The sequence below is a fragment of the Trichechus manatus genome, unplaced genomic scaffold (assembly GCF_000243295.1).
Source record: "Trichechus manatus latirostris isolate Lorelei unplaced genomic scaffold, TriManLat1.0 scaffold00061, whole genome shotgun sequence".
In the NCBI taxonomy this organism is placed as follows: Eukaryota; Metazoa; Chordata; class Mammalia; order Sirenia; family Trichechidae; genus Trichechus; species Trichechus manatus.
In genome coordinates this window covers 5,864,925-5,887,853 of record NW_004443997.1, presented here as the reverse complement: position 1 = coordinate 5,887,853, position 22,929 = coordinate 5,864,925, and the positions used below count along the sequence as shown (strand labels likewise).

The 22,929-nt window shown below is 55.8% G+C and overlaps 1 protein-coding gene across 2 annotated transcripts in view; it reads right to left on the bottom strand.

Annotated features, from left to right (window-relative positions):
• Positions 1–22,929, bottom strand: part of PXN (paxillin) — a 48,951-nt gene that overhangs the window by 6,491 nt on the left and 19,531 nt on the right. The window contains exons 1-6 of one of the 2 annotated variants that reach the window (XM_023733749.1): positions 21,496–22,104; positions 5,616–5,842; positions 5,185–5,285; positions 4,634–4,770; positions 4,316–4,517; positions 3,376–3,511 (exon numbers count right to left, since the gene is read on the bottom strand). In XM_023733749.1, coding sequence (XP_023589517.1) covers positions 3,376–3,511; positions 4,316–4,517; positions 4,634–4,770; positions 5,185–5,285; positions 5,616–5,842; positions 21,496–21,760 — 1,068 coding nt within the window. In that variant the 5' untranslated portion in view covers positions 21,761–22,104. Of the gene's footprint in view, positions 1–3,375; positions 3,512–4,315; positions 4,518–4,633; positions 4,771–5,184; positions 5,286–5,615; positions 5,843–21,495; positions 22,105–22,929 lie in introns of those variants that run through there. The other variant, XM_004379021.2, reaches the window with a different exon arrangement.

Sequence of the window (22,929 nt, the reverse complement as noted above, 5' to 3'; positions counted from 1 at the left end):
CACGCCAGAGAAGAGCCAAGCTGAGGTGCTGGTGGAGGTAGAGGCGGGAGGACCTGGGGCAAGACCAGGGCAGAGCCGACTCCCTCGGGAGTGCAGGCCTTGGGAGACCACTGAACCCAGGCAAGGCACTCAACTTCCAGGGGCCTCAGCTTCTCCATCCTCAAAATGGGGCAACAGTGTCTTCTTGGTCTACCTCACAGGGTTACCACAGGGATTATTTGAGAGAATGGAAGTGGAAGCTCCTAAAAGGCATAAAGCTTTTTTTTTTCTTTCTTTCCTTTTTTGATTTGCAATAGAAAATGCAATCTTTTCTTCCAGTAAAGCATTTAACCAGTTTTTGTTTTCACATATGAATGCTTTCATTTCTAGTTTATATTATGACCTGCTTGTTGATAGTGTTTTATTCCGTTTTTTAATTTTTGAAAGGGCATAAATTTTAATCAAACAAGAAACAAATAATATTATAACATCAGCTGTCACTTCCTGAGGAACTCTGAGCTGTGTTTTTAGCACATCCCAGGCATGGTCCCATTTCATCCTCCAGACAACCTTCAGGGGAAACGTTCTATTATTACCCCCATTTTAAAGATGAGAAAACTGAGGCTGGCGGAGGGGGGCTTGCCCAAGTGTTGGAGGCATGGTTTATATCCAGGTCTCTCTGATTCCAAAGCCCATGCTTTTAACCACTTCACGCACATTGGGATGTCAGAGGTAGCTCTTCTAAAGAAGAAAGCCGCGAACAAAAAGGAGGTGGGTTGTCACTAAGAGAAATCCTGGGGTCTAGAACCCGCCGCAGAGCCCTGGTGGTCAGCGGCGTGGCCACCAGGTCTCTGGATGTTCTGCCCAGTGGACATGCACGAAGGGGAGGCAGCATGCAGTTAGGACGAGCGGTAGGGGCCTTGCCACACGCAGGCCCGCCAAAGGTGAAGCGCAGCAGCTGTGCAAGCTGGCGCCTGCCTGGCTAGAGGTGGAAATCCTCTCCGTGGCTTTGGGTGTGTCCATGACCGTGACACGTGGAAGCTCCGGCTGCTCCTGCCCGGCCTCGGGAGCAGCTTCAGCAGTGCCCTCTGGACTCCTTGGGATCTCAGGTCCCTGGCTTGGCCTGATCAGGCTGCCCCTCTTGGGTGTCTCGCCACCTAGCTGCTCCTTCTCCACTGGGACAGGGCAGCCCCCTTCTGGGCCCCCTGGCTCTGGCCTTGCCTTCTCCTTCCACTCCCCACGCTCCTTTGTGAGACTCCACGTATCTGGGAAGATGGCCTGGCGATTCACGGCCACGACAGCTGGCTCAGTTACTTCCTGGAAGGTATACGCAGCTCCACAGGGAGTCTCAGGCCTGAGTGCCTCCAAAGCCCACACAGCCACAGCCTCCTCTGGGCACAAAGGGTTGGCCAGTGGCCCCTGGAGGTCTCCAGGCTCCTGGGGGCCTGCGCACCTCCCAGCTCGGGGAGGAGTGTGGCAGGGAGAAGCCGTGGAGAGCTCACCCTTCAAGTTCTGTGTATCTCTCTTGAAGCCCTCCCTCCAAACTCGAGCTGGACTCTCTGCACCAAGGTGCCCCAGAGAACCCTCTGCAGAGGGCGCCCTTGAGTTGGGGGTGTCCAGTGTCCCCCCAAGATTGCTGGGAGCCACGGGAGATGGAAGGTCCCATCCATTACCACTTTCCTCAACGCACAGGACTTCCAGGGTGTGGCCGCAGCCTCGAGGGGAGGGTTTAGTGGTGGATGGCAGGAGTACAGAGGGTGCAGGAGTAGGAGGAGGAGGAAGTGTGCTGTGTGGGGGTGGAGCTGAGCGGGGCAGCAGCCCCTGGGAGCTCAGAGCCACAGCCAAGGAGCTGGTCTGGAGGAGGAGAGAGACAAAGGCAGAGGGGAGATGAAGGGAGAGGTGAGATAGGATGCTCACTACAGGGTGGGCTTGCCTCGGGGGCTCAGAGAGTCAGTGTCTGCATTAGCTGAGGAGACAGCGAAGCTGAAGTATAGGGACTGCCCTTTGAAGAAGACCCAGGCCACAAAGATGGCTGTCCTGGCCCCACAACCCTGGCTCCCATCAAATGGAGGCAGCAGAAAGCAGCCACCACGGTGTGCCTACGGGGCTAGCCTAAGTCCCCAGTGGGCACAAGGGAGAGAAGGCTACTGGTGAGGCGGGCCACTGAGGGGATAAGGCTGGGGAAATGGGTGACCAAGGAGACCAGCTCAGGGCACAAACTGAGGAGAGGCAGCTGCCCTGCCCTCCTCAGACCTCAGCTTGAGCCTCGGATGTGTCCTTTCCAGACACTCCCAGCTTTCCTACTTCACACAGACCCCTGCTCTGGGGCACGGCTAAGAGCAGCGTGGCTTCTCCTTTCTGGGCATCGGACGCTGGCTGTCTCAGGAAGCAACCACGGCCTTAAAGGCACCAGGGCAGGGCTCCCTGAGGTGGGGCCCATGCCTGAACCCAACCTACTGGCTCCTGACTGTGGCTGCTCAGAATCCCTGTGACTGGGAGCTAGAGCCACAGCACCCAAGGGTCACAACCCCAGGTTCAACACCTCCGCCAGCCATGCGCCCAACCTCCATCATGAAACCCGAGCTGCAGAAAAGCTAGAAGGCACTGTCAGGGCCAAGAGCACACAGACCACCTGCTTCCCTTCTCATCTTCCCTTAGTCAAGCCCCAGTGGTCTCTAGCGGGCCCACGTGGAAGGCTGAATTCAGCAACTACCGTGGAGTTCTGTCAATATCAATTCCCATGGAGGTGCTGCCGGCAGACGCTGCATCCTCTAAATAAAACATCAGCCTGGCAGGGCTGGGGAGGCCAGAAGCAGAGGGGCAGGGATAGCTCATGCAGGACTGGCCTGGGAATCTGACGATTAGGGTTCCCCCACAGAAACAGCTTGTGAGAACTCAGGCCACAGAGAGAGTGAGGGAAGAAGTGATGAAGGTGGTGAAGGAGGCCTGTGGATGCAGGAGGCCAGAGGCAGAAAGAAACACGACGTGTTGAGGACAGCTAGCGTGGGAGACAGGGCTCCAGGGCAAATGACCTCTCAGGCACGGGATCCCAGGCCCCACAAGGCCCAGCAGGGAACGCCCTCCCCCATCAAGAACAGCCTCAACACAGGGCCCTTTGTCTGAGGCTCTGGGTGGCTGGGAGTGCCTGAGGAGGCAGGAATGTCCTTGCTGAGTGCCACTCTGCCTTCATGGGCAGCTGGGGCAGCGCAGTCCCCACGCAGCCTGGCCTCCATCCCCTGTATCCTGGCGAGGCCAGGGCACATGGGGCCCCGACTCAGGGCTGAGACACCCAAATACTGAGGGACTGAGTTCCAGCTACTCGCACTGAGGCAAGGGAAGAGAAGGATAGGGGAGAGAGAGGGGGCAGAGCAGGGAGGACCAGGGGCCATAGGGCACCTTAAAATCCGACAGCGAAGCCATCAGCTCGTCCAGCTCCCGGGTGGCCGAGGAGGCCGAGATGCGTGACTGCTGCTGGCTGGAGGTGACTCGCTGCAGGCTGCCCATCTCACCCTGGTTCACAGTGATGGCGGGGCTGCAGGGCAGGCAGAGCATCAGCAGGGGCCCCAGCCCCATGTTCCCCCAGAGTGACCCTCCCCACCGACACTGGGTCCCACCTTCCCCAACCTCAGGGAAGCCTACCAGCTCCCCCTGTCTCCTGGGCACTTGTCATTGGAGGGGTTGTCAGTCAGGGGGACAGACCTCTGAGATGGACTGACTTGTGAGAAGAGAGGCAGCTTCAGGGTACCTTTCCCAGGAAGACCCCCTGGGCCCTCCCAGCCAGGTAAAAGCTCAAATTACCCTACATGTTTCCTCCACAACACTGTACAGAGACGTGAGGACTCTGTTTCACAATAACACGGTAACAGTAAGAAGAGCTAACATTTACTAAAAACGTACTGTGTGTCTCATGTGCTGTGTGCCAGGAAACATTCCAAGGGCTTGCTTAACGTGTATTATTGGTTTAACCCTCATAGGTAGGCAGTCTTATCTCATTTCAAAGATGGGAAAACTAGGCTTGAGAGATGGCACTTAGTAAGTAGCAGAGCCAAGACCTGAACTCTAAGGTGTGGCTCTAAAGCCCACGCCATGAACCACAAAGCCCCAGGCACTCTCAGCATGCACAGTCTCTGTCTTTTCTGACTGGTGGCAATTCTGTGAAGGCAGGGATGGTGCCCTGTGACTCACCACTATCCCCCTAGTGCCTAGTGCGGGGCCTGGCAAATAGCAGGCACTTGCGAAGAGAATGGACAGCACTAGGTTATGTGGGCAGACACTATGCCTGGGGACTGGCTGGGCAGGACCTCCCCCAGCCTGGGGAGAGCCCATGGATACTCACACAGGGCTGGGCACAGAGCTCTCCAGTTCATCCAAGAGGCTCTCCACGCTGGGCCTCACATCTTCCAGGCCCCGGCCCCCATTCCGCTTAGGCTTCTCTTTCGTCAGGGGCCCAGCTTTGCCTCCCAGGGGACTGTTGTTCTCCGGGATGCCATAGTGTGGGCTCAGGGCCACAGGCAGTGGGGGGCTGGAGTTGGCCTCATCTTAGGGGGAGAAAGGGGAAGAGAAAGCCTGCTCAGCCCTGCAGCCCTCTGGGACCCAGAGGGCAGCAGTGGGCCTGGAGGTCTTGTGGGCCCCGGCCCCAGGGACTTGGTCCCACCTGCAGGAAAGCTGGGCACGTTGTGCTGCACGGCATTCAGCTCCAGCAGCAGGCGGTCGAGTTCCGAGAGGTTGCTGCCCAGGGAGGAGCTCATCACGGTGGGTGAGGGCTCAGCTGACTTCTGCTTGTTGGGGAAGCTTCGAGAGGCAGAGAAAGAAGACCATGAGAGATGCTTCCTAGCCTTGGACTGGTGTCCCCCAAATTCTCAGGAGAATAAGGCAGACAGGATAAGATGTCTGGTCTAGCAAGAGGACAGAGAGTGGGGAGAGGATGTGTCAAGACCAGGGCAGGAAAGAAGTCTTGCCTCAGTTCCTCCACCACATGGCAGAGCTGCCACAGCCAAGCCCAGGTGGCAGTGGTAGGTGAAAGGGCTCGTCGGAGGCATCATGGGCTTCCCAGGAGCCTCTGCGTGAAACCTCTTCCCAGTAATTCCTGAGGCAGTGGCCCTGCCTGCTCCCTGACCACCCACCTGACCACCCACCCTGCCCAGCACCACCCAGGTCCCGGGACTTCCAGGAAGAGGGCAGGTGTCCAGGGGGGCTGGGCTGTACCTGTAGACGTGCTCCTCCTCACCCACTCGGGAGCACGGAGCACCAAGGCTGTCCTGGGGGGTGGGCGCACTGGAGCCGTGCGCAGGTGACGGGGATGGAGGCTGCAGAAAAGAGAGTGCCGAGGCTGGTGGGACAGAGCCTCGCCCTGAGGAGCAGTACACCGAGTCACCCCCAACAGGCTCCTGCTCACAGACAGTCTCACCAGGGAATTTCCACGTTGTGGCTGGGAGACGGGTGATTAAGACTTGGTTCACTGCACTCCCCCTCACGTGGTAGGTGGAAGAACAGTATCTGGTGAGGGATGAATGTGTCCAGGCCCCCCCTCCCCATTCCTCAATTCCACTCCTCCCGTGGCTCCTCAAACCCCTGGCAGACAAGCTCCTTTTAGCCTAAAGCCTCTGGGGGCTTCCCAGCCCCTGTCCCCACCTTACCTGCTGGTGGACGAATCGGGGGCCACTGGGCTGCCACTGGTCTAAGGGGTCAAGGATGCTGCCATTGAGGGCCTCGCTGGACGGGGGTGGGGGGACTGGAGGTGGCACAGCAATGTCCTGGTAGGTGTGGTTTCCAGTTGGGTACGAGTAAGGTGTCTCCTCGGACAAGAACACGGGCCGTTTGGAGATATGGGAGGTGGTGGACTCCAAGTCTGCCAGCAGGGCGTCTGCAAAGAGAAGGCAGGGTAAGAACCTGGGACCTTGGGATCCTGCCAATGGCAGTGCCCTCCCCACCTGCACCCCAGGAATTAATGACTTCTGCGCACCTGCCCCACCCAGGAAGGAAATGACCAGCTCGGGCCAGGCATACACCAGTCCAGGGCCACCTGGTGAGAACCAGCTCCCAAGGTGAGCCTCTTCTGCCCTGACCAGAGACTGAAAGAGCTCCAGAGGCTCCTGGGCTGCCCCCTTGGAGCATCCTACCTCAGGGAGCCGGGCGCCTGCCTGGGCGTCCCCTCCCAACAGGGCTGGGCAGCCAGCTTGCTGTGAGGGAGAGAGAGATGCCTGCCTGGAACTCAGAACTCCAACTCCGCAGGGCTGCGCGGAGAAGGGGAAGGAGGGGCCCCACGTCACAGGGAGGCACCCGGGCAGTGCCAGGCCCTCACTGAAGTTCCAAGAGCTCAGGCTTTCCCAGCACCCAGACTAAGGGGGCACCTGGGGTGCTGCCCACCCTTCTGACCACGTGGAAGCTGACCCCTAGCCTCCGAGCTCCTCCTGAGGCTCTGGCTGTGCAGTGAGGTGTGTGTGGCTGAAATGAGGCCGGTGCAGTGGTCCCCACCCCCTTGGCCAAGCCGGTGGGGGGGGGCAGAACTGCTCTGTCGGCTGTTTCTGCAGAAGCCTGGCAAGCAGCCCGGCCCCAGAGGCTCCAGGGCCCCACGATCCGGCTTTTAAAAGCAGCAAGGGAATGGAACCAGCCCTCGAGTGCAAGATTCCATTACCCTGACAGTGGGGGGTGGGGGAGTGTGCTGAATCTCCCCAGTCTCCAGACAAGAAGGGGGCAGCTGGAGGGGCAGGAGTAGACCTGCAGCCCCCTGCCTCACCCTCCCCTCCTAGGACCCTCAACAGCCCACAGCCCAGACGGGCTCGGCCCAATACCACACCTCATTCCTGCATGCTTGCAGCCTTGCTCACTCATGGCTCCGCAAGACGTGCTGGGGTTGGGGAACCCCCATCCCTCAGGGATAAGCATCCTCAGAAGAGAAGGGCTGCACTTATCCCATTTACTAGTGACAGGTACCGTGCTGGCACTTTGCATACATGGCCTCACTGAATCCTCTTAACACCCCCTAAAGCTGGAATTCTGATCCCCCCTCACAGAGGAGGAAATGAGCTTCAAGGGGTGAAAGGCCTCCCCAGATAACACAGCTAGTGAGTGGCAGGACTGCCAGACTCCTCCAGAAGCCTCAGACCTCAAAAAACCGCCCTGCAGCAGTGGCTATGCCCCAAGATGACATCATATTTAGATGGCACAACTTCCTGAATTCTAGGGTCTGGGCTTGTGGTCCTGACCCTGCCACATCCCTACTTGCAGGAAGGCAGAGGGAAGCAAGGCCCTCACCCAGGGCCTCAGCCTGTGGGCCCACCCCTCCTCTCAGCCGACTGCCCTGACTTCCTGACCCTCAAGGCCCACATCTACCCCAGACTCCTGCCCAGATGGTCAGAGGGGAATCCTGTCCCAAGGCCCAGCAGCCCAGCACAGGTCTCCTGACTTCCTCAAATGATCAGTTCCTGCAGCCCCGACCCCACCCCCCAGGTCCCTTGGAGGAGGACCAACTTCCTCTCTCGCAAAACCGAACTAGAGGGAGTCAGTGTGCATGCAGGTAACTGTGGAAAAGGATCCCATGTCCAGGGCCAATCCCAGTGGCCCTTGCACAGCCACACTTGCTGCCTTGGCTCCACGCTGTCCCCATATCCTCTGGGCCCAGAACAGCAAAGGTGGGGTCCCTCCTTCTCCATCATGGGCATAGGGCTCCCCAGATCAAACAGCAAGTGTACCTGGTTGTGATAACAGGAGCAGCTCCTGTTCCTGAACGATCACCAGGTGCTGGGAGCCTTACCTGTTACCTCCCTGTATCCTCACAGCGACACTAGCACAGATGTTTATAAAACGGAGGCTCTGAGAGGCCAAGTCATGTCCCCACACTGCCAGAGCTGGTTTTAGGGACAAAGCTGGGATCTGAACCCAGGTCCCCTGGGCTCCAAAGCCCTCAATGGAAGACGAATGGTCAACGTTTCCTGTCAGACCTTCTGAACCAGGGACTCCACTGGTCCCTACATCACGCACCCTCACCCCATTGCCCCGACATGATTTTAAGTAGTCTACTTGGTTTATTATTTCAGTGGGCTCTTCTCAACACTGATACGTATGTTGGTCAAACTGTTGGGCAGAGGGTGTGGTCCTGGGAGACAGAGACAAAAGGTCACTAGTTCTGGAATTGAACCAGACCTGAGTTCAAGTCCCAGCTCCTCCAGCTACTATCCCATGGTTACAAAGCAAACTGCTTAACTCTCTGAGCCTCAGTTTCCTTGGTAAGCTGCGGTGAAAAACTTCTACCTTACAACACTGGTGTGAGGTTTATACAAGATAAATTTTTTCTAAAACCTGCTACTACTAAGTCACTTCTGACTTATGGCAACCCCAGTGTGTTACAGAGTAGAACTGCTCCATAGGGTTTTCTTGGCTGTAATCTTTGTGGAAGCAGATTGCCAGGTCTTTCTTCCGCAGTGCCACTGGGTAAGTTGGAATCATCAACGTTTGGTTCAAAGACAAGCACAAACCGTTTCTGTCTCTCAGGGACCATTTATACAGGACAAGCAGATGCTAAAATACACTGGCAACTGCAAACACTGATCATACTTGCTTTGCAAAACTCAGAAAAAAGATCTTCCTCTAAGAAGCACAGGGTACGATACAAAGTATTGACTTAGCCTCCTAAGTCTTGTAGAATCAGGATAAGACATGAAAAGGGCAACCTTGAAGAGAAAAGTGAACAAAGTAACACTCAAAGTGAAATATGTACAGGCGTCAGGAAGAAGGCCCTTCATTTTCCATTTTTTACCAAACCTTTGTCTGAGTGAGAGAGACGGACCCCAGCAAGTACATATACAAGTTACAGGGTCTCCGCTTTTAAGCAAAGCTTCCTCCTCTCTCCCTGCCCTGAGTCCTTGTCTAGTAGCCTGGACAGAACTTGCTGTCATTGTCCCACAAGACCCCCCTGCCCCACAAACCCCTTTGGGAAGACAGCCAAAACTGTAGGAGGCAGCCAAGGAGTAGACTCCGAGCTCCACTTCGGACTCCTGTGGGTGCAAATGCCTGCTATCTCCCCGCAGGCTGCAAAATGATTACAGGCCAAAGTCTCCTTGGAAGCTGAGTGGACTCCTCCCCTGGCTGAGTAAACAGAGCCAGCAGACCTAGGAGTGCATGAAGGTGCACACTTGCAAGTAGAGCCCCAGCCCAGCGGTGGAGGGTTCCCCAGGTTTCAGCTACAGCTACTCCCTTGTACCCAGCTCTAAATACCCTCGGGGCAGGCCCAGAAATTCCTTCTCACATCCCAAGGAAGGCATCAGGCAGCCCCACCTTCAGAAAAAATGATACCCACTGGAATACTGCAAGACCACAAACACATCCTCCCTTCTAGCACGTTCAGAGACACAGCCCAGATACCTGCCTAAAAGTAGTTGGGACTCCCTCATTGAGGCTTGGGAAGGCCCCAAACTTCACTGAGGTGCTGGGTCCAGGCCTGAGCACTCAGGACATTCCAGGGCTGCCAGGGTCACCCAAGTCCTCCTGCCAGGGAAGCTCTCCCTGGGGTTTCCCATCCCTTTTCTGGACGAAGCCTCTCTGGACTGGCTGGCCCAGGCCCTGGCTCTCCCATCCACAGCAGAAGGAAAGCCAAGGTCATCAGGACCAGCCCACATGTGTGTGGGTGGGGGTGGGGACGGGGACTCTCCTCTCGAGGCGGGGCAAGCTGGGTGCAAAGTCTCTAGTTGGCCAGGGGCAATGGCCACCGAGGCCCGGGAGGAAGAGGGGCCGGAGCGACCTCCGCTGGCCACCAGGGGGCACTATTGGCACACCGGCTTCCTGCTGCAGGGAGCAACCGAAGGTAACGTCTACAATCACGCAATTTTCGAGCCGGGGAAGACCGGGGAGACCCCCGCTATGGGCACACTGGAGAAGTTTCAATGCTGAGGAAGCTCAGTTGAGTTGGAGGAATGGCGCAGACTACGAGGAGGAGAGCAGGGAGGCCCAGGTGCCAAACCCGCGGGGCCGTGCCTGGAACGCACTATCTTTGGAACCCGCGACCCAAGACTGACTCACCCGGCGGGGCGCGGAGGCTGCTCTAGGAACCCCGGGGACTCACACTCTCACCTCCAGCGCCCCCTCCGCAGCAGGCATGGTGCTCTAGGGCCAGGCCCAGATGAACAACCCCCTCCCTGACCCCAGCGACTGGCCGGCAAAATCCTTTGGGCCAGATGGAGGACGCCTGGACTACAGCCCCGAGGGGGTTAAGGCACAGACACCCTGAGCCCGCTGCCGCGGGTAGAGGGGGCTGAGGGGCCGGTCGGCCCGCATTCCAGGGCGAATGCCACAGCTGCGCCCCTCGCAAGCACTCGGTGCGGCACCTTAGTCCAGCGGCGCCTCTGCTCAAACCAGTCCAAGGGTGCAGGATGGAGTTCAGGATCCCCTGACGCCCCCAACGTGGGGGGTGCTCCCGCTCCGGGCCGCTGCCCTGAGGGCTGACACAGTGGGCACCCAGTAACAGGTTAAAGCGAAGCAATGGATCCCTTCCGCCCCCACCCCCAGCCGTGTCACAGAAACAGATCGGGGCTCTTTACAAGCCTGGTTTCCTTCTCCCGCTCCAAGCCCCAACCACTTCTTAGGGTCTGATAACGACTGTCAGAACCATACGGGCGGTGCTGGGCAGGCGCCAAGAGATGTGATAAAAGTCCATCCACAGTGGCTCAAGAGTGCATGCCCCAGGAGAAGGCTGGGGGGGATGCGAAGGGAGCAACCAGAGCTATGTGATTCTCTCCATCCAGGATCTGGGGACACTGGACGTCAGAACTCACACAGTGGGACTCTGACACACAGACTCTGTGAGCTGCCTGGACAGGCTGCTTAACTGCTCTTGTGCCCCAGTTTGCTTGTCTGTCAAATGGGAATCCACGTTCTTACTCACAGGAGTAAACGTTAAATGCGAAAATGGACATAAAGTGCTGACTTAGCACACCTGCCTGGAACAGAGCCCCCGCTAGGGAAATGATGGGAGTTATGTTGTTAAGCAGATGGGTGCTCCTCCCTCCAGAGAGATGTTCAGCCCCTCCCCACCTCAGGGCAAAGGAGGCTACGGTCTAGTCTGGGACCAGCAGGACTGGGTGCTGTTCTGACCAAAAGGAAGACATCCCAGAGAAGCCTCTACCAGGTCTCCACCTCCAAGCTCATGCATGCGGCAGGTAGCACAGGGTGGGAACAAGCTTCCTCATTTCTTCCCTGAGGCTTACAAGCTTCCCTCCTGCACCAGCCCCAGGATCCACGCTAGCCACTCAGGGCTCATCCAGCAGCCCCAGGTATAACTAAATAAGGTGTGATCCTTGGGCCAGAGTTTAGAACCAGCAGCCATCTCCATAGGTCATATAATCTTGAAGCCTGGACCAAAGAGTCGATTCCAACTCATGGTAACCCACGTGTGCAGAGTAGAACTGCACCATAATTTTTAAGGCTATGATCTTAACTGTTTACGCCACCCAGGGACTCCTGGCCCACAGTAAGAACAAAATCTTTTCAAGACTCAGCTCACCCACCTTCTTCCTGCAGGCTGGTCTAACTCGGCTTTCCTCTCCCTAGGCAGGGGCTGGGACAGCTTCCCTAGGAGCTGACAAGCAGGAGTAAGGAGAAGCAACCACCACCAGAAAGGCTCCGCCAGAGGCAGCAAGGGGCCACCATCGCTCAAGGGCCAGCCCGGCAGCCCAGGGCCAGCTGTCCATCCCTGCCATTTAATCCGAGGCCCGGATTCTCTCAAAGACAGCACTGGCTCTGCAAGTCCCCTCCCTGGAGTCTGCCGGAGCCCAGCCCTGTCTGTCCTGTTGGGCTTGAACACCGGGCAAGGGGAGTTGCAGCCCCTCTGCTGACCACCTGGCGGCCTTGGTGGCCTCGGGTGATGGAGAAGAAGTCACAGCCTCCTTAAAGCTGCCCAAGCTCAGGGATAAGCAGGGAACGGGGCTAGGCCCTTCCTAAGGAGCTATGTAAACACCAGGACTGGCTCAGGGATGGTCTCATCTTGGCCCCTTTGTAAGACTCTTCCAGATTAGGAAGGAGACTGGAGGCTGATGGGCAGGAAGGCGGGTCCCCCCTTCCTGGCCAGCCTGCAGTCTCCATCCCTTCCCCCAGCCCCAGCCCAGGGAGAGCAGAGGTAATCTAATCCGCGGCAGGGCAGCAGGGTGCTTTTACTGGGTGAGTAACTCTCCAGGAATGGGGAGCTGGGTATATTTATCCTGATAACCACCCTCGGAGGAGAGGAGATCCATGGACAGTAAGGGCCAATCCACAATGAGGACCAGTCCACTCTGCCCTCACCCAGCCCAGGGATGGGGCCTGGGCACTGACCAGGAACTCAGTCTCCTGGAGGGGCCGAGCCTGTCAAGTTGGGTTCTTGTCAACTGACCAGCTCCTCTCCAAGAATTCTGCTCCAGACAGCAGAGGCCTGGTGTGCCTTGTTGGGTGCCATGTCCTCAGCAGCTAGGATGATCGGGTGAATGACAGAGGGACAGTGAGGAGGGAGAGGATAGGGAAGGAGCAGTGAACAGAGAAAATAGCCAGTGCCAAGTGGGAGCCAGGGTGCCACGACTCTAGGCCTGCTGTGTGCCTGTCCATGCAACTGTGACCTCTCTGGGTCCTCTTCTTGACTGGTAAAATGGGCAGAACCCAGTTTGTTCCCATTCCTGGTAGCAGGCTCTGGGGAGGACAGGATGTAATTATGGGTGAGATTTATAGCGTACCTTGGAGCTCTTCGGAGTTTGTCTAAATCCAACATACGGCTATTATCTGGATCCCAGACAGGAACTGCTCCCCCCAGGGGAAGGATGAGCACCGATCAATACTATAGTGTCATTTAAATATTTAATAGCCATGCCTGCAGGTTATGAAGACTCAGCCACCAGCTCCTTCACTGACTCATGCCTTACTCAACAGGAAATGCCATCTTACAAGGAAGTGTGGGCTGGGGGTAACACACAGGAAGCCAGGGGAGAAGGCCAGAAAGCTTTCCAATTGGCCTGGGGTGGGTGGGGTGGGGTGGGAGTAGTCCTTTGGGGAAGGTGTTTCTTCCTGGGGCTTCTTCCAGTGTCAGGGAGGGTGGCTTCTTGTCTGCTGATGGGTCCTTTCCTTGCAAAGTCTGACACAGCCCAGGTGTGTCGGTGGGGTCACTTTCTCTACTGGGTGCCTGGATTGTGCCCAAGGGCACAGGGCACAGGTAACCGGAGACATGAGAGAATAAAGGCTGAAATGCAACACTAGAGGTCAACCTGAGCGCCAGGCAGAGGCCCCGTGGTGTCAGGTCCCATCCACATTCACAATGACACATCCACACAGCAGCCAGGCAGGGCCCGCCCGATCAGGTCTCCATGAGGTTAAGCAGCGGTAGGTGGGACACCTCCACAGGTCTCCCCTCAGCCACAGGCACAGGACAGTCCAGGCTGGCAAGACAGCAGTCTCTTCTATACGGTAAATAACTCATCTTCCTCCCCTAGGGGGCCCAGGACACCCTGAATGCATTTCATCTAGGTCTGCAGTCACCCTGCGACTAGGCCTTTCAAGGTCAAGTCTACACTCCACTCCCACAGTCCCTTCAACGGGGAAAAATCGAATTTACCTACAAGACCCACAGCCTGAAATTCAGGAGGCCCGCGTGCTGGGAATTTTCTGAGCTATTCAAAACCTACACCAATCCACTCCTAAAGGCCCAGCTCTGAGAGGCCAGTGGGTCTGCTGCAGAGCAGGGCGGTGCCTGGGCCTCACTCACCACCAACAGAGGTTAGGAGGGGCTCAGAACTGAGTCATCACCTCGCAGAGATCTGAACAGAAAGTTCAAAAGTTTGCCTGTTCCAGGGAGGAGCTGTAGTTCTTGCAGACCGTTTGTAGATTTCACAGCACTAGTTATCACTAACTTGAGCAGAGCCCACGATGACCACTGAACAGGCCAGCACTTCCCCTTTTTGGGCTTGTCCCACCTGACTTCCTCAGTTCTCATAACAGAACCACTAACAGCTCCAGCCCTCCTCTAGCTTCCTGCACTGAACTGGTCTCCAGGTCTCATCAGTTCTTCACATGGCCTCTCCCCACGACTTGCCTCCCTTTCTTTTTCATTACTGGTAGCCAATAACTTGGACTGGCATCCAAATCCCTGCTCAGTCCCTTCTCGAACTCCCTAGCAGTCCCCCTGCTCTGGGTTTCCCCCACTCCAACCCTTCCCACAGATACCACCACTTTGAACTTCTGTGAACCCCACCTTTTTTGTGTTTTGACACTTGACTCTTGCCTCTCCCACTACACCACAAGCTCTTTGTGGGCAGGACCATACTGCTGGGTCCCCGCAGCACAGATAACCTTCCAGGCCTCTTTTATAGGGCCTGAACAAATGTGTGCTCAGCAACGTGTGGACGGGTCACAAGACCTACCCCACCAACCGCCTCTTTGTCTACAGGGTGAGGGTAGAACTCCTGGTTGTGAACCCCTCAGAATATGGCCCCAATCTAGCCTTCACTTTTCCTCTGGCCCCTCACTCCAACCTGCTTCTCCAGCCAGACTGGGCTCCCCCTTCCATTTTCCCAGCCACTGCAAATGGTTAACACAGTCAGCTGCTAACTGAAAAATCAAATGTTCAAGTCCACCCAGAGACGCCTCAGAAGAAAGGTCTGGTGATCTACTTAGGAAAAAATCAGCCACTGGAGCACAGTTCTACTCTGACACACATGGGTTCACCATGAGTCAGTCAACTTGATGGCAACTGGTGCCTTTATTCACAAACTGAATGTGTCCCCGCCTCCCACAACCACTGTCTTTTACCTGGTTCTCCCTTCTCCACTGGAATATCCATACTCCCAGAGGATGGATGGAGGCCAGGGGCACAGGGAGCCACCTCAGAACAAACCCAGAACACCTTCTGGGGATCAAGTTTACACAGTCCTAAGAAATTTAAACCAGTGTTTTAAATCAAAACATGCAAGGCTACATTATGGGGTCAAATGCAAGACGTAAGTGGATTGTAAGGTAAAAAGTGAGGCTTCACCAAGACGCTGCACACGCACTGGATACTTTGGTGAACAATTTTAAGCAGCACCACAAAGCCACCACTGTCCACACATAAAGTCACCCTGTCCCTAGCACAGATTTGGCTGCTCTGGGGTTGCTGGGAGCTGGGACAGTCACATAGCGCTTTGTAAACCCTCTGGTGTCCCACCCTGCGTGGCAGTGAGGCACACTGGACAGAACGGAGCTCCCAACAGTGAGGCGGTCTGGGTTTAAAAGGACCAACCACTAGCCTGGGTGACATTAACACTGACTTGACCGCTCTGGGCTTTGGTTTACTCAGACACTCACAGAGCACAAGAGGAGTGAGTAATCAATGAGAAAGGATGCAAAACCCATCAGTGGCTGGGAACAAAATCAGCCTGTGCCACCTACTACCTCCCACTCTGACACAGGGAACACTCAATAAACAAATCCACATCATGACTTTCATCTCCCTTAAGAGCAGGAGGGGGAGGCGTTGGAGCCCGGGACCGTGGCCAGGAATCCTGGGAGCTGTGACAGGTCCGTCACTAACTCGGGCCTTCTTGCTGAGTAAACCACTGACCTCACCCCCTGGGCCTCGGGTCCATTCCAAGTCCTCGGAGAACATTGGCTGTGCCCAGAAGCCTCCAGCTCATTCCCTAGCAAGGACAGACGCAAGAGAGAGAAGCTGCAAGGCGTCAGCGTCCCCCACCCCACCCCAACTCTGCTGCCGGGAAGTCAGTGTCTGAGAGCTCTGTGGCTCTGAACCTGGAATTGCGATAAGACAAGGGGCTACCCAAGCTCACGGCAGCAAGTCACCTCGCACCTTGCCAAGGAACAAGCTCAGGAGAGAGCAGCTCTACTCCTGCCACAGAGCCCAAAAAGGGACCCAAAGGCAGGGCTACACAGCCAGACAGAACCTCAGGAAGAGGGGGAGGAGGAGAGGCGTGAAATGACCCTAACTGAGCATCTACTGAGAGCCAGGCCTCACAACACCCCAGTTTACAGATAAGAAAACAGGCTCAGAGACATCAATGACTGCTCAGCAGGCAGGCAGTCACCCATCCAGACAGCTGTGCCTGACAGCAAAGCTCATGTGTGTTCTTCCCATGATACCCCACAAGGGTAACGAAGGATGGCTTCCCTCATTCTGCCTGGGGACCACTCTCCTGGTTTCACAGCCACCAGCCCCCGGAGCCTCTTGGAAAAATCCAAAAAGCTGCCACTGGGGCGGCCGCTCCACCACTGCCTCCTCCGGGTCCCTTGTTCTCAGTCCCCCTTCTTCCCCTCTCCCTTTCATTGTCATCCTCCACCTCATGTGGGGTCCTAGGGCACTGAGGAGCCCCTGGGCGTAGGTGGCATGAGAGCGCCAGCATTCAGAGAAGCCTGGACTGCCCCGCGCGTTAGCCCAGCTGTGGCTCCAGGAGGTCGACTTGATGAGTGTGTTCTTCCTGTGTGCTGGCCAGGGCCCCATGTGAGGCATGATGCAATACAGGCCAGCCCCAGAAACAATCTCTGACCTCGCTCAGGCCACACAGCCTTCTTATCTGGACCACAGGGAGGGGCCTGGGCTGTTTGTCCCAGGACACAGACAGATCAGAGGCCCCCGGCCCTAACAGAAACAAGCGGAGGATCATCTGCAGACAGGGGTCCACTGGAGGCACCAAACCAGCAAACAGGGAGAGCACAGAGACAGGCAGCCTGGACTCGCCAGCCCACAGGGTCACCCTACATCGTCCTTTACTGGGCAGCTGCGTGTCTCACCCAGGCACTAACTCTACTGGGTAAAAGAGCAGGAGATCCTGGGTTTCTGCCTCTGCAAATGCTGTTTCCACCATCCTGAGTCAGCGGGGACAACAGCCTGCGAAGCGCACAAGCGTGCAGGCGAAACACAATGCTAAGCCTGGAGCCATCCCCGGCCAGTGGTTCTCGACCCTGGTGCGTCATCAGCAGCGAGGAGTGCCACCAGTCCCTGGATAATGAGAATAACATACTGACATCTGTAATGGATTTGCTTGTACTCGTAGAAAATAAACTAAAGTGGGCTCAAGATGACTCTGTAACTGTCAGCCCTGCTCACGCATGCTCCCATCTGCTTTCCCGAGTGAGCGAAAGAGCTCGTGTCATGGCCAGCGCAGGAACTGCACAGACCCTAGGGACACCCTTGGGAAGGGGATGGGTGGCTCATGGTCCATGCTGCCACCTGTGTCATCTGTAGAGAGCATCACAGTGGAACACAAGTTGGAACTACTGTCTTAGATGGTCAGGAGCTCTGAGAAGAAGGGGCGGATGGGAAAGAATAAGGCCAGGGCCAGCTGTGCCCAGAGAGCTCCACCGCTGACTCTTCATGACAATCTCGCTTCTCTAGAAGCCTCTACGCCACCCAGGCCTGGGCCTTCTCTGTCTGCACCCATTCTGGAAGCCATCTGCAGAGTTCAGGGCTCCTGGAGATCCTGGGGCCACATGCCAGCTGGTGTCAGCAGATTGTCAGCATCTCCTGAATCAGGGGCAGTCTTGGGAGGCTCCCCACAGCAAAGAGACTCTGAGTCTTGTCTCAGTTCCTCCTGAGAGATTCGCTCCCCACACTCCCCAGCTGGCCCACTGAGCTGAGCCGAGGCCATGGTTGGGTGGATGTCTCCCGCCAGGCCTGGCAGCCTTCACCCCCAGCCTGGGGTGGGCAAGACCAATTTCCCCTGAAGTCCAGATCCTCGCCATCATTCTGCCTTGGCAACTCTGCCTCTTCCTGGCCAGGGAGGGAGCGGATTGAGGCCGCAGCTCTCACGGCTTTGGCTAACCAGAGTCACACTGGGAAACCACAAGAGAAAAAAAGGAGGGAAAAACCACCCTTCCCTGACACAGACAGCATCCAGGGAGACCTCGGGTTCTCAGGCTAGCTGGCAGGGCTCACACAGAGGGACACCAAGGTGCAGAGGAGCAGGGGAGCATGGGGACTGAACGAAGACAAGCCCGTGAAATGGGCCTGTAAGTATCCCACCAACCCCAGAGCTGAGGCAGTGAGCCGAGCAGATGCCAAGCCTCACGGGGGAATTGATGGGGCAGCTGTGCTGGGGTGCAGGGGGCCGAGGGACACCTCCCTCTCCAGGCCCGGCTGGTTACACCAAGAGACTCGGGGTCGGGGATGGGGGGCAGCCACCTCATCCCTGATTTGAATTGGACTGGAGGAGACACTCTGGAGCTCTGGAAACCCAGCCCAGCAGAGCCAGGGCCGACGGCAACAGCACCACCAGCCATAATGCCCAAAGACGTCGCACAGGAAGACTCCCCACGTACACACGGGGAGCGTTTCAAAAGTTTGTTTGGAAAGTGGATTTGGAGCCATGGAAAATGTCTTCAAGAGTCCCTGGATGGTGCAAATGCTTAAGCACTCAACTATTACCTGCAAAGCTGGCGGTTCACACCGACGCAGAGGTGCCTCGGAAGACAGGCCTGGCAATCTGCTTCCAAAAGGTCACAGCCTCGAGAACCCTATAAAGCAGTCCTACTCTGCACACACGGGGTCACCATGAGTTGCAATCCATTCAACTCAATGGCAACTAACAACAACAACAATTCAAGTAGACCATTTATATCACTAGTTCCATTGGATGCAGGGAATACTTTCTCACCCTTAGGAGCCAAGGAGGAGAGCCACCTTGTATGGCGGGAGGCCAGCATCAGTCAGGAACAGCTGAACTCCATCGCTCCATGCTCACGCCGCACCTGCTACGTGCCCGCCAGTGTGCTATGCGTTGGTGGTACAGCTGACAGACACAGTTCCTGCCCTGTATACTTTCCAAGGACAGGACAAGCAATCTGGGGCTCTGCCCCCAACAATTATACTCTAAGTCAGAGTCTCTTGGTCTCTTAGGCTGGTTCTCCAGAGAGGCAAAATTAGTAAAGTATATATATTTATCTATACATACAGAGACAGGTTTATCTCAAGGAAATGGCTTACGCAGCTGTAAAGGCTGGCAAGTCCCAAGCCCATGAGTCAGGGATCAGGATGGAGGCTTCTCCTGACTGACGTAGCTGCAGGGGCTGATGAACCTAAGGTCTGCAGATAAGACAGCAGGTTGCTGGCTCACAGGCTGTGGAGGCTGACAAATCCAAGACCAGCAGGCAACACGGTAGGCCACTGGCTCAGGTCTCAAGAACCAGAGGTCAGATGATGATGAGCTGGACGCAGGATACAGAGCAAGCAAGCGAGCTTTGCCAAAACGTCCATATATTGGAAGCAGGCCATGTCCTGAGGAAACTCCCCTTACAACTGACTGGCTGATCACATCAGAGAGGATGACTACATCATTATATAACTGTCAAATTAAATCATTATATAACTGCTAAACTATATCATTCATTCATATCACCCACGGGGCCTCAGCAGATATGAGAGTTTAAAACATAATGCAGCTGGGTTATGTAGCTGAATTTAGGTTCAAGTCCCAGCTTTGCTACTTGCTAGCATTTTCCCTCTTTGAGCTCAGTTCCCTCATCTGCAAAATGGGTTTACATGCAACAGCCCCTTACATTATGGGGAAGGAGCCCCAGTGGCACAACAGGGTAAGCGCTCTGCTGCTAACCAAAAGGCTGGTGGACTGAAAAGTTGGTGGTTCAAACCCACCCCATGGCTCCATGGGAGAAAGACCTGCCAATTTCCTTTTGTTAAAATTCAAAAAACAAAGAACAGCCCATTACCATTGAATCAAATTCCGACTCACGGTGACCCTACAGAACAGAGAACTGCCCCATAGGGTTTCCAGGCTGTAATCTTTATGGAAGCAGACTGCCACATCTTTCTCCCACAGTGTAGCTGGTAGGTTCAAACCACTGACCTTTTGGTTAGCAGTTGAGTGCTTAACCAACACACCAGCAGGGCTCCTTTTCCATAAAGATTAAAGCTGAGAAAACCCACGGGACAGTTCTACTGTGTCGCATGGAGTCGTTATGAATCGAAATCAACTAGATGGCACCCAACACCACCACCAAATTATAGGGTTTGTGGGAGTCTGTATGCCTAGTCCTCACTCAAGCCATTTGGAAGAACAAATAAGATAATGAAATGTAAAGCAGGGCATGCCATAAGCACACAGTCCTTACGTATTATTAACTCCTACCTGCCAGGTGATGTCAGGTGACAGGCAGGGTTGAGTACCTGTCCCACCCACAAAGCTGACACCCCTGATGGCCCCACCTGAACAGGTGGGAGACAGCACCCAGCACTACAAGCCACAGGCAACTCCAGAGGTGGCACTTTTAAAGGAGCTGTGTCCTTCAGGCGGCCAATTCTACCACACTGCCCCCAGGTCTACTTGTTAATATGCCAGGGCTGGATCTTTAGTCTCTGTCAACAAGGCGATCTTGGCTAAAAAGCTGAGAGGCCAGGCAGGAGCCCACCAAACCTCTGATCTCTCTCTCCCTGGCTTCAAAGCCATGCCTAAGTTCACAGGGTCACCAAGCGGGGGCATCAGAGGCCCCTGCACATGGGGTGTAGGGAACTCAGTGCACAAGGCCAATGAGAAGAAGGGCTCTGCTGATCCTTCTGGGAACTTGGTCCACCAGCCAGCCGGCCAGCCCCCTGGGGCCATCTGCTCCTGGTGGGCTGAGTTCTGAGGAAGGAGGACAGTGATGGGTTGGGGTGCTCCTTGCTGCTCGTGTCCAGCTGAGGCCTCTGGCTCCTCACTCTGCCAGATGGTTTCAGCCATTGGAGCATCATGGACCCTGGTCTGCCCTGGGCCTGGGCTTACCCCAGAGGCCCTGAGTATTGGCTATGATAATGCTCACTGTGGTCTGTCCCTGGCCCCACAATCTTCCCTCCTGCTGCAAGAGAATAGAAGAGCCCTCACCATGCACCAATGAGTTCCTATGTGGTGCATACAGGTAAGCACTCCACTACTAGCTGAAAGGTTGGTGGATCAAACCCACCGAGAGGCACCTCGGAAGACAAGCCTGGTGATCTGCTTCAGAAAGGTCACAGCCTTGAAAACCCTATGAAGCACAGCTATACTCTGAAACATATGGGGTTGCCACGGGTCGGAATCAACTCGACAGCACTGGATTTGGTTGTTTGTGTGTGTACGTGATCTAGTGACCCTATGGAGCAGTTCTACTCTGCATACACGGGGTTGCCATGAGTTAGTACTGACTCAACAGCAACTAACAACACCACCACTGTATACCAGAGGTCTGTTCCTGGCATCTCTGGGTAACTCTCCAAGGGTCTGTGAACCACCTGGAAGTATATGCAGAACTTCGTGTTCAGGTCCTGTGGCATTATTCTGTAGAAAGGGGTCATAAAGTTCACATCCTCAAAGGCAATGAGCATCCACCAAGGTAAAAGCACTGTCCTGGACCGCAGCTCCATCCCACTGTGTGGTCCTTTGATGGCAAGTCTGAACACTAGGTGGCTGGAATTTCCGGAATGGGACCTGTCCAGGCACTGACCCAGACAGTACACACTCCTCTCCAGCAAAACCACCACAGCTCGGAGGAACAAAATGGACTTGGTACCCAAGGTGATGCTTAAAAAAGGTCAGCACTACATACACTTCTTGCCTACTTCCTCCAAGTCCTCTGTCCTTCTCCCTGGGCACAGCCTCATCTTTGCCGGTGATGGCCCTGACCACATCCACAAACGCATCCCGGGCATCTGCCATGGGGCAGGCACTGTGCTGGGCACAAGCGTCTTCCCCAGAGAAAGCCAACTAAAGGGAGACTGCCACACCCACCCAGGGGAGGGCTTTCTGGGCAGAGGAAGAAGCAGAGATGGAAGTGAGAAACTGCCTGGGCAGAGGAGGCTGGGGCTCACAGCACAAGTCATAGCTTGGTGGAAGAGGTGCCTAGGACCCAGGACCTGCTCGGGAGTCTGGACTTCCCACCGTGGAGACCCAGAGGGCTGGCAGCAGGAGAACAGCAAGACCAGGCTTCTGTTCTGGACCCTTTAGGCAGGGTGTGCAAGAGAGACTGGAGGAAGACCAAGCGCTAGTTCTCCAACTACAACTAGGTAATGTCAACAAGACTCGGTAGTTGAGGGATATGGAGAAAACGGGAGGACAGGATGCCTCCCATGAGTGTTTTTTGCAGAAAGGATGGAAGAGATGAGATAGAGAACAGGAGGGAACAGGGCCAAGGGGAAGAGGGTGCAGGGGAAGGGTCAGGTGATGACGGCAGCAAGGGCAGGAGTCAGACCCAGAACAGGTAGAGCCACAGGGCCGCCCGGGCCTGGCCAAGTCGTCCATGAGTCACTCAGGGCCTGGAAGGTGCAGTTTGGAGAATGATATGGTGCTGCCTCTCCAGTCTGCTCTTCCTCCTGGCCGGCCCTGGAGGAGCTCAGTAGGTCACATGCAGCCGCTCCGCAGATAGTCAGCAAGCTCAGGAATATCGCGGTTCTCTCCCTCTGCCCACTCTCATCTGCGCTGAAGTCTGCCTCTGAGATCCATATACAAAGCCAGCTCCATCCCTGACAGCCCTCCTTGGGGAGGAAGATGGGCCAGGCCAAGCCTGTTATCAGAGGAACCATGTCCTTCCGGCCACGTGCTCTTGGGCAAATCTCTGGGGCCAGTAGTCCCAGGACACAATCTCGGGCCTCAAACTCTCATGGAAAAGCCCCTCAGGACTGGCCCAGGGCCTCTGCCTCTTCCTCAGGTGAACCCAGAAAGAGTTTTCACAAACTCTGACTGCAGGATAACAGAAGCCCACAGCCAACCCTGCCTCAGTCCTGGCACCAAGGCCCCACTCAAAAGATCATTCCATTGAGGAAGCCAAGGCTCGGCCTGGCCAGCGACCACCCTCAGCTTTGTGGCTTGGGATGAGCTTGATTAGCTTGTAAGATCCAACTGGGAGGACCAAAACCAAAAACTAAACCCGCTGCCGCCATGTGTTACAGACTGGAAGTAACTGCTTCATAGGGTTTTCTTGGCTGTAATCTCTACAGAAGCAGCTTGCCAGGCCCTTCTTCCGCAGTGACCCTGGGTGGGTTAGAACTGGCAA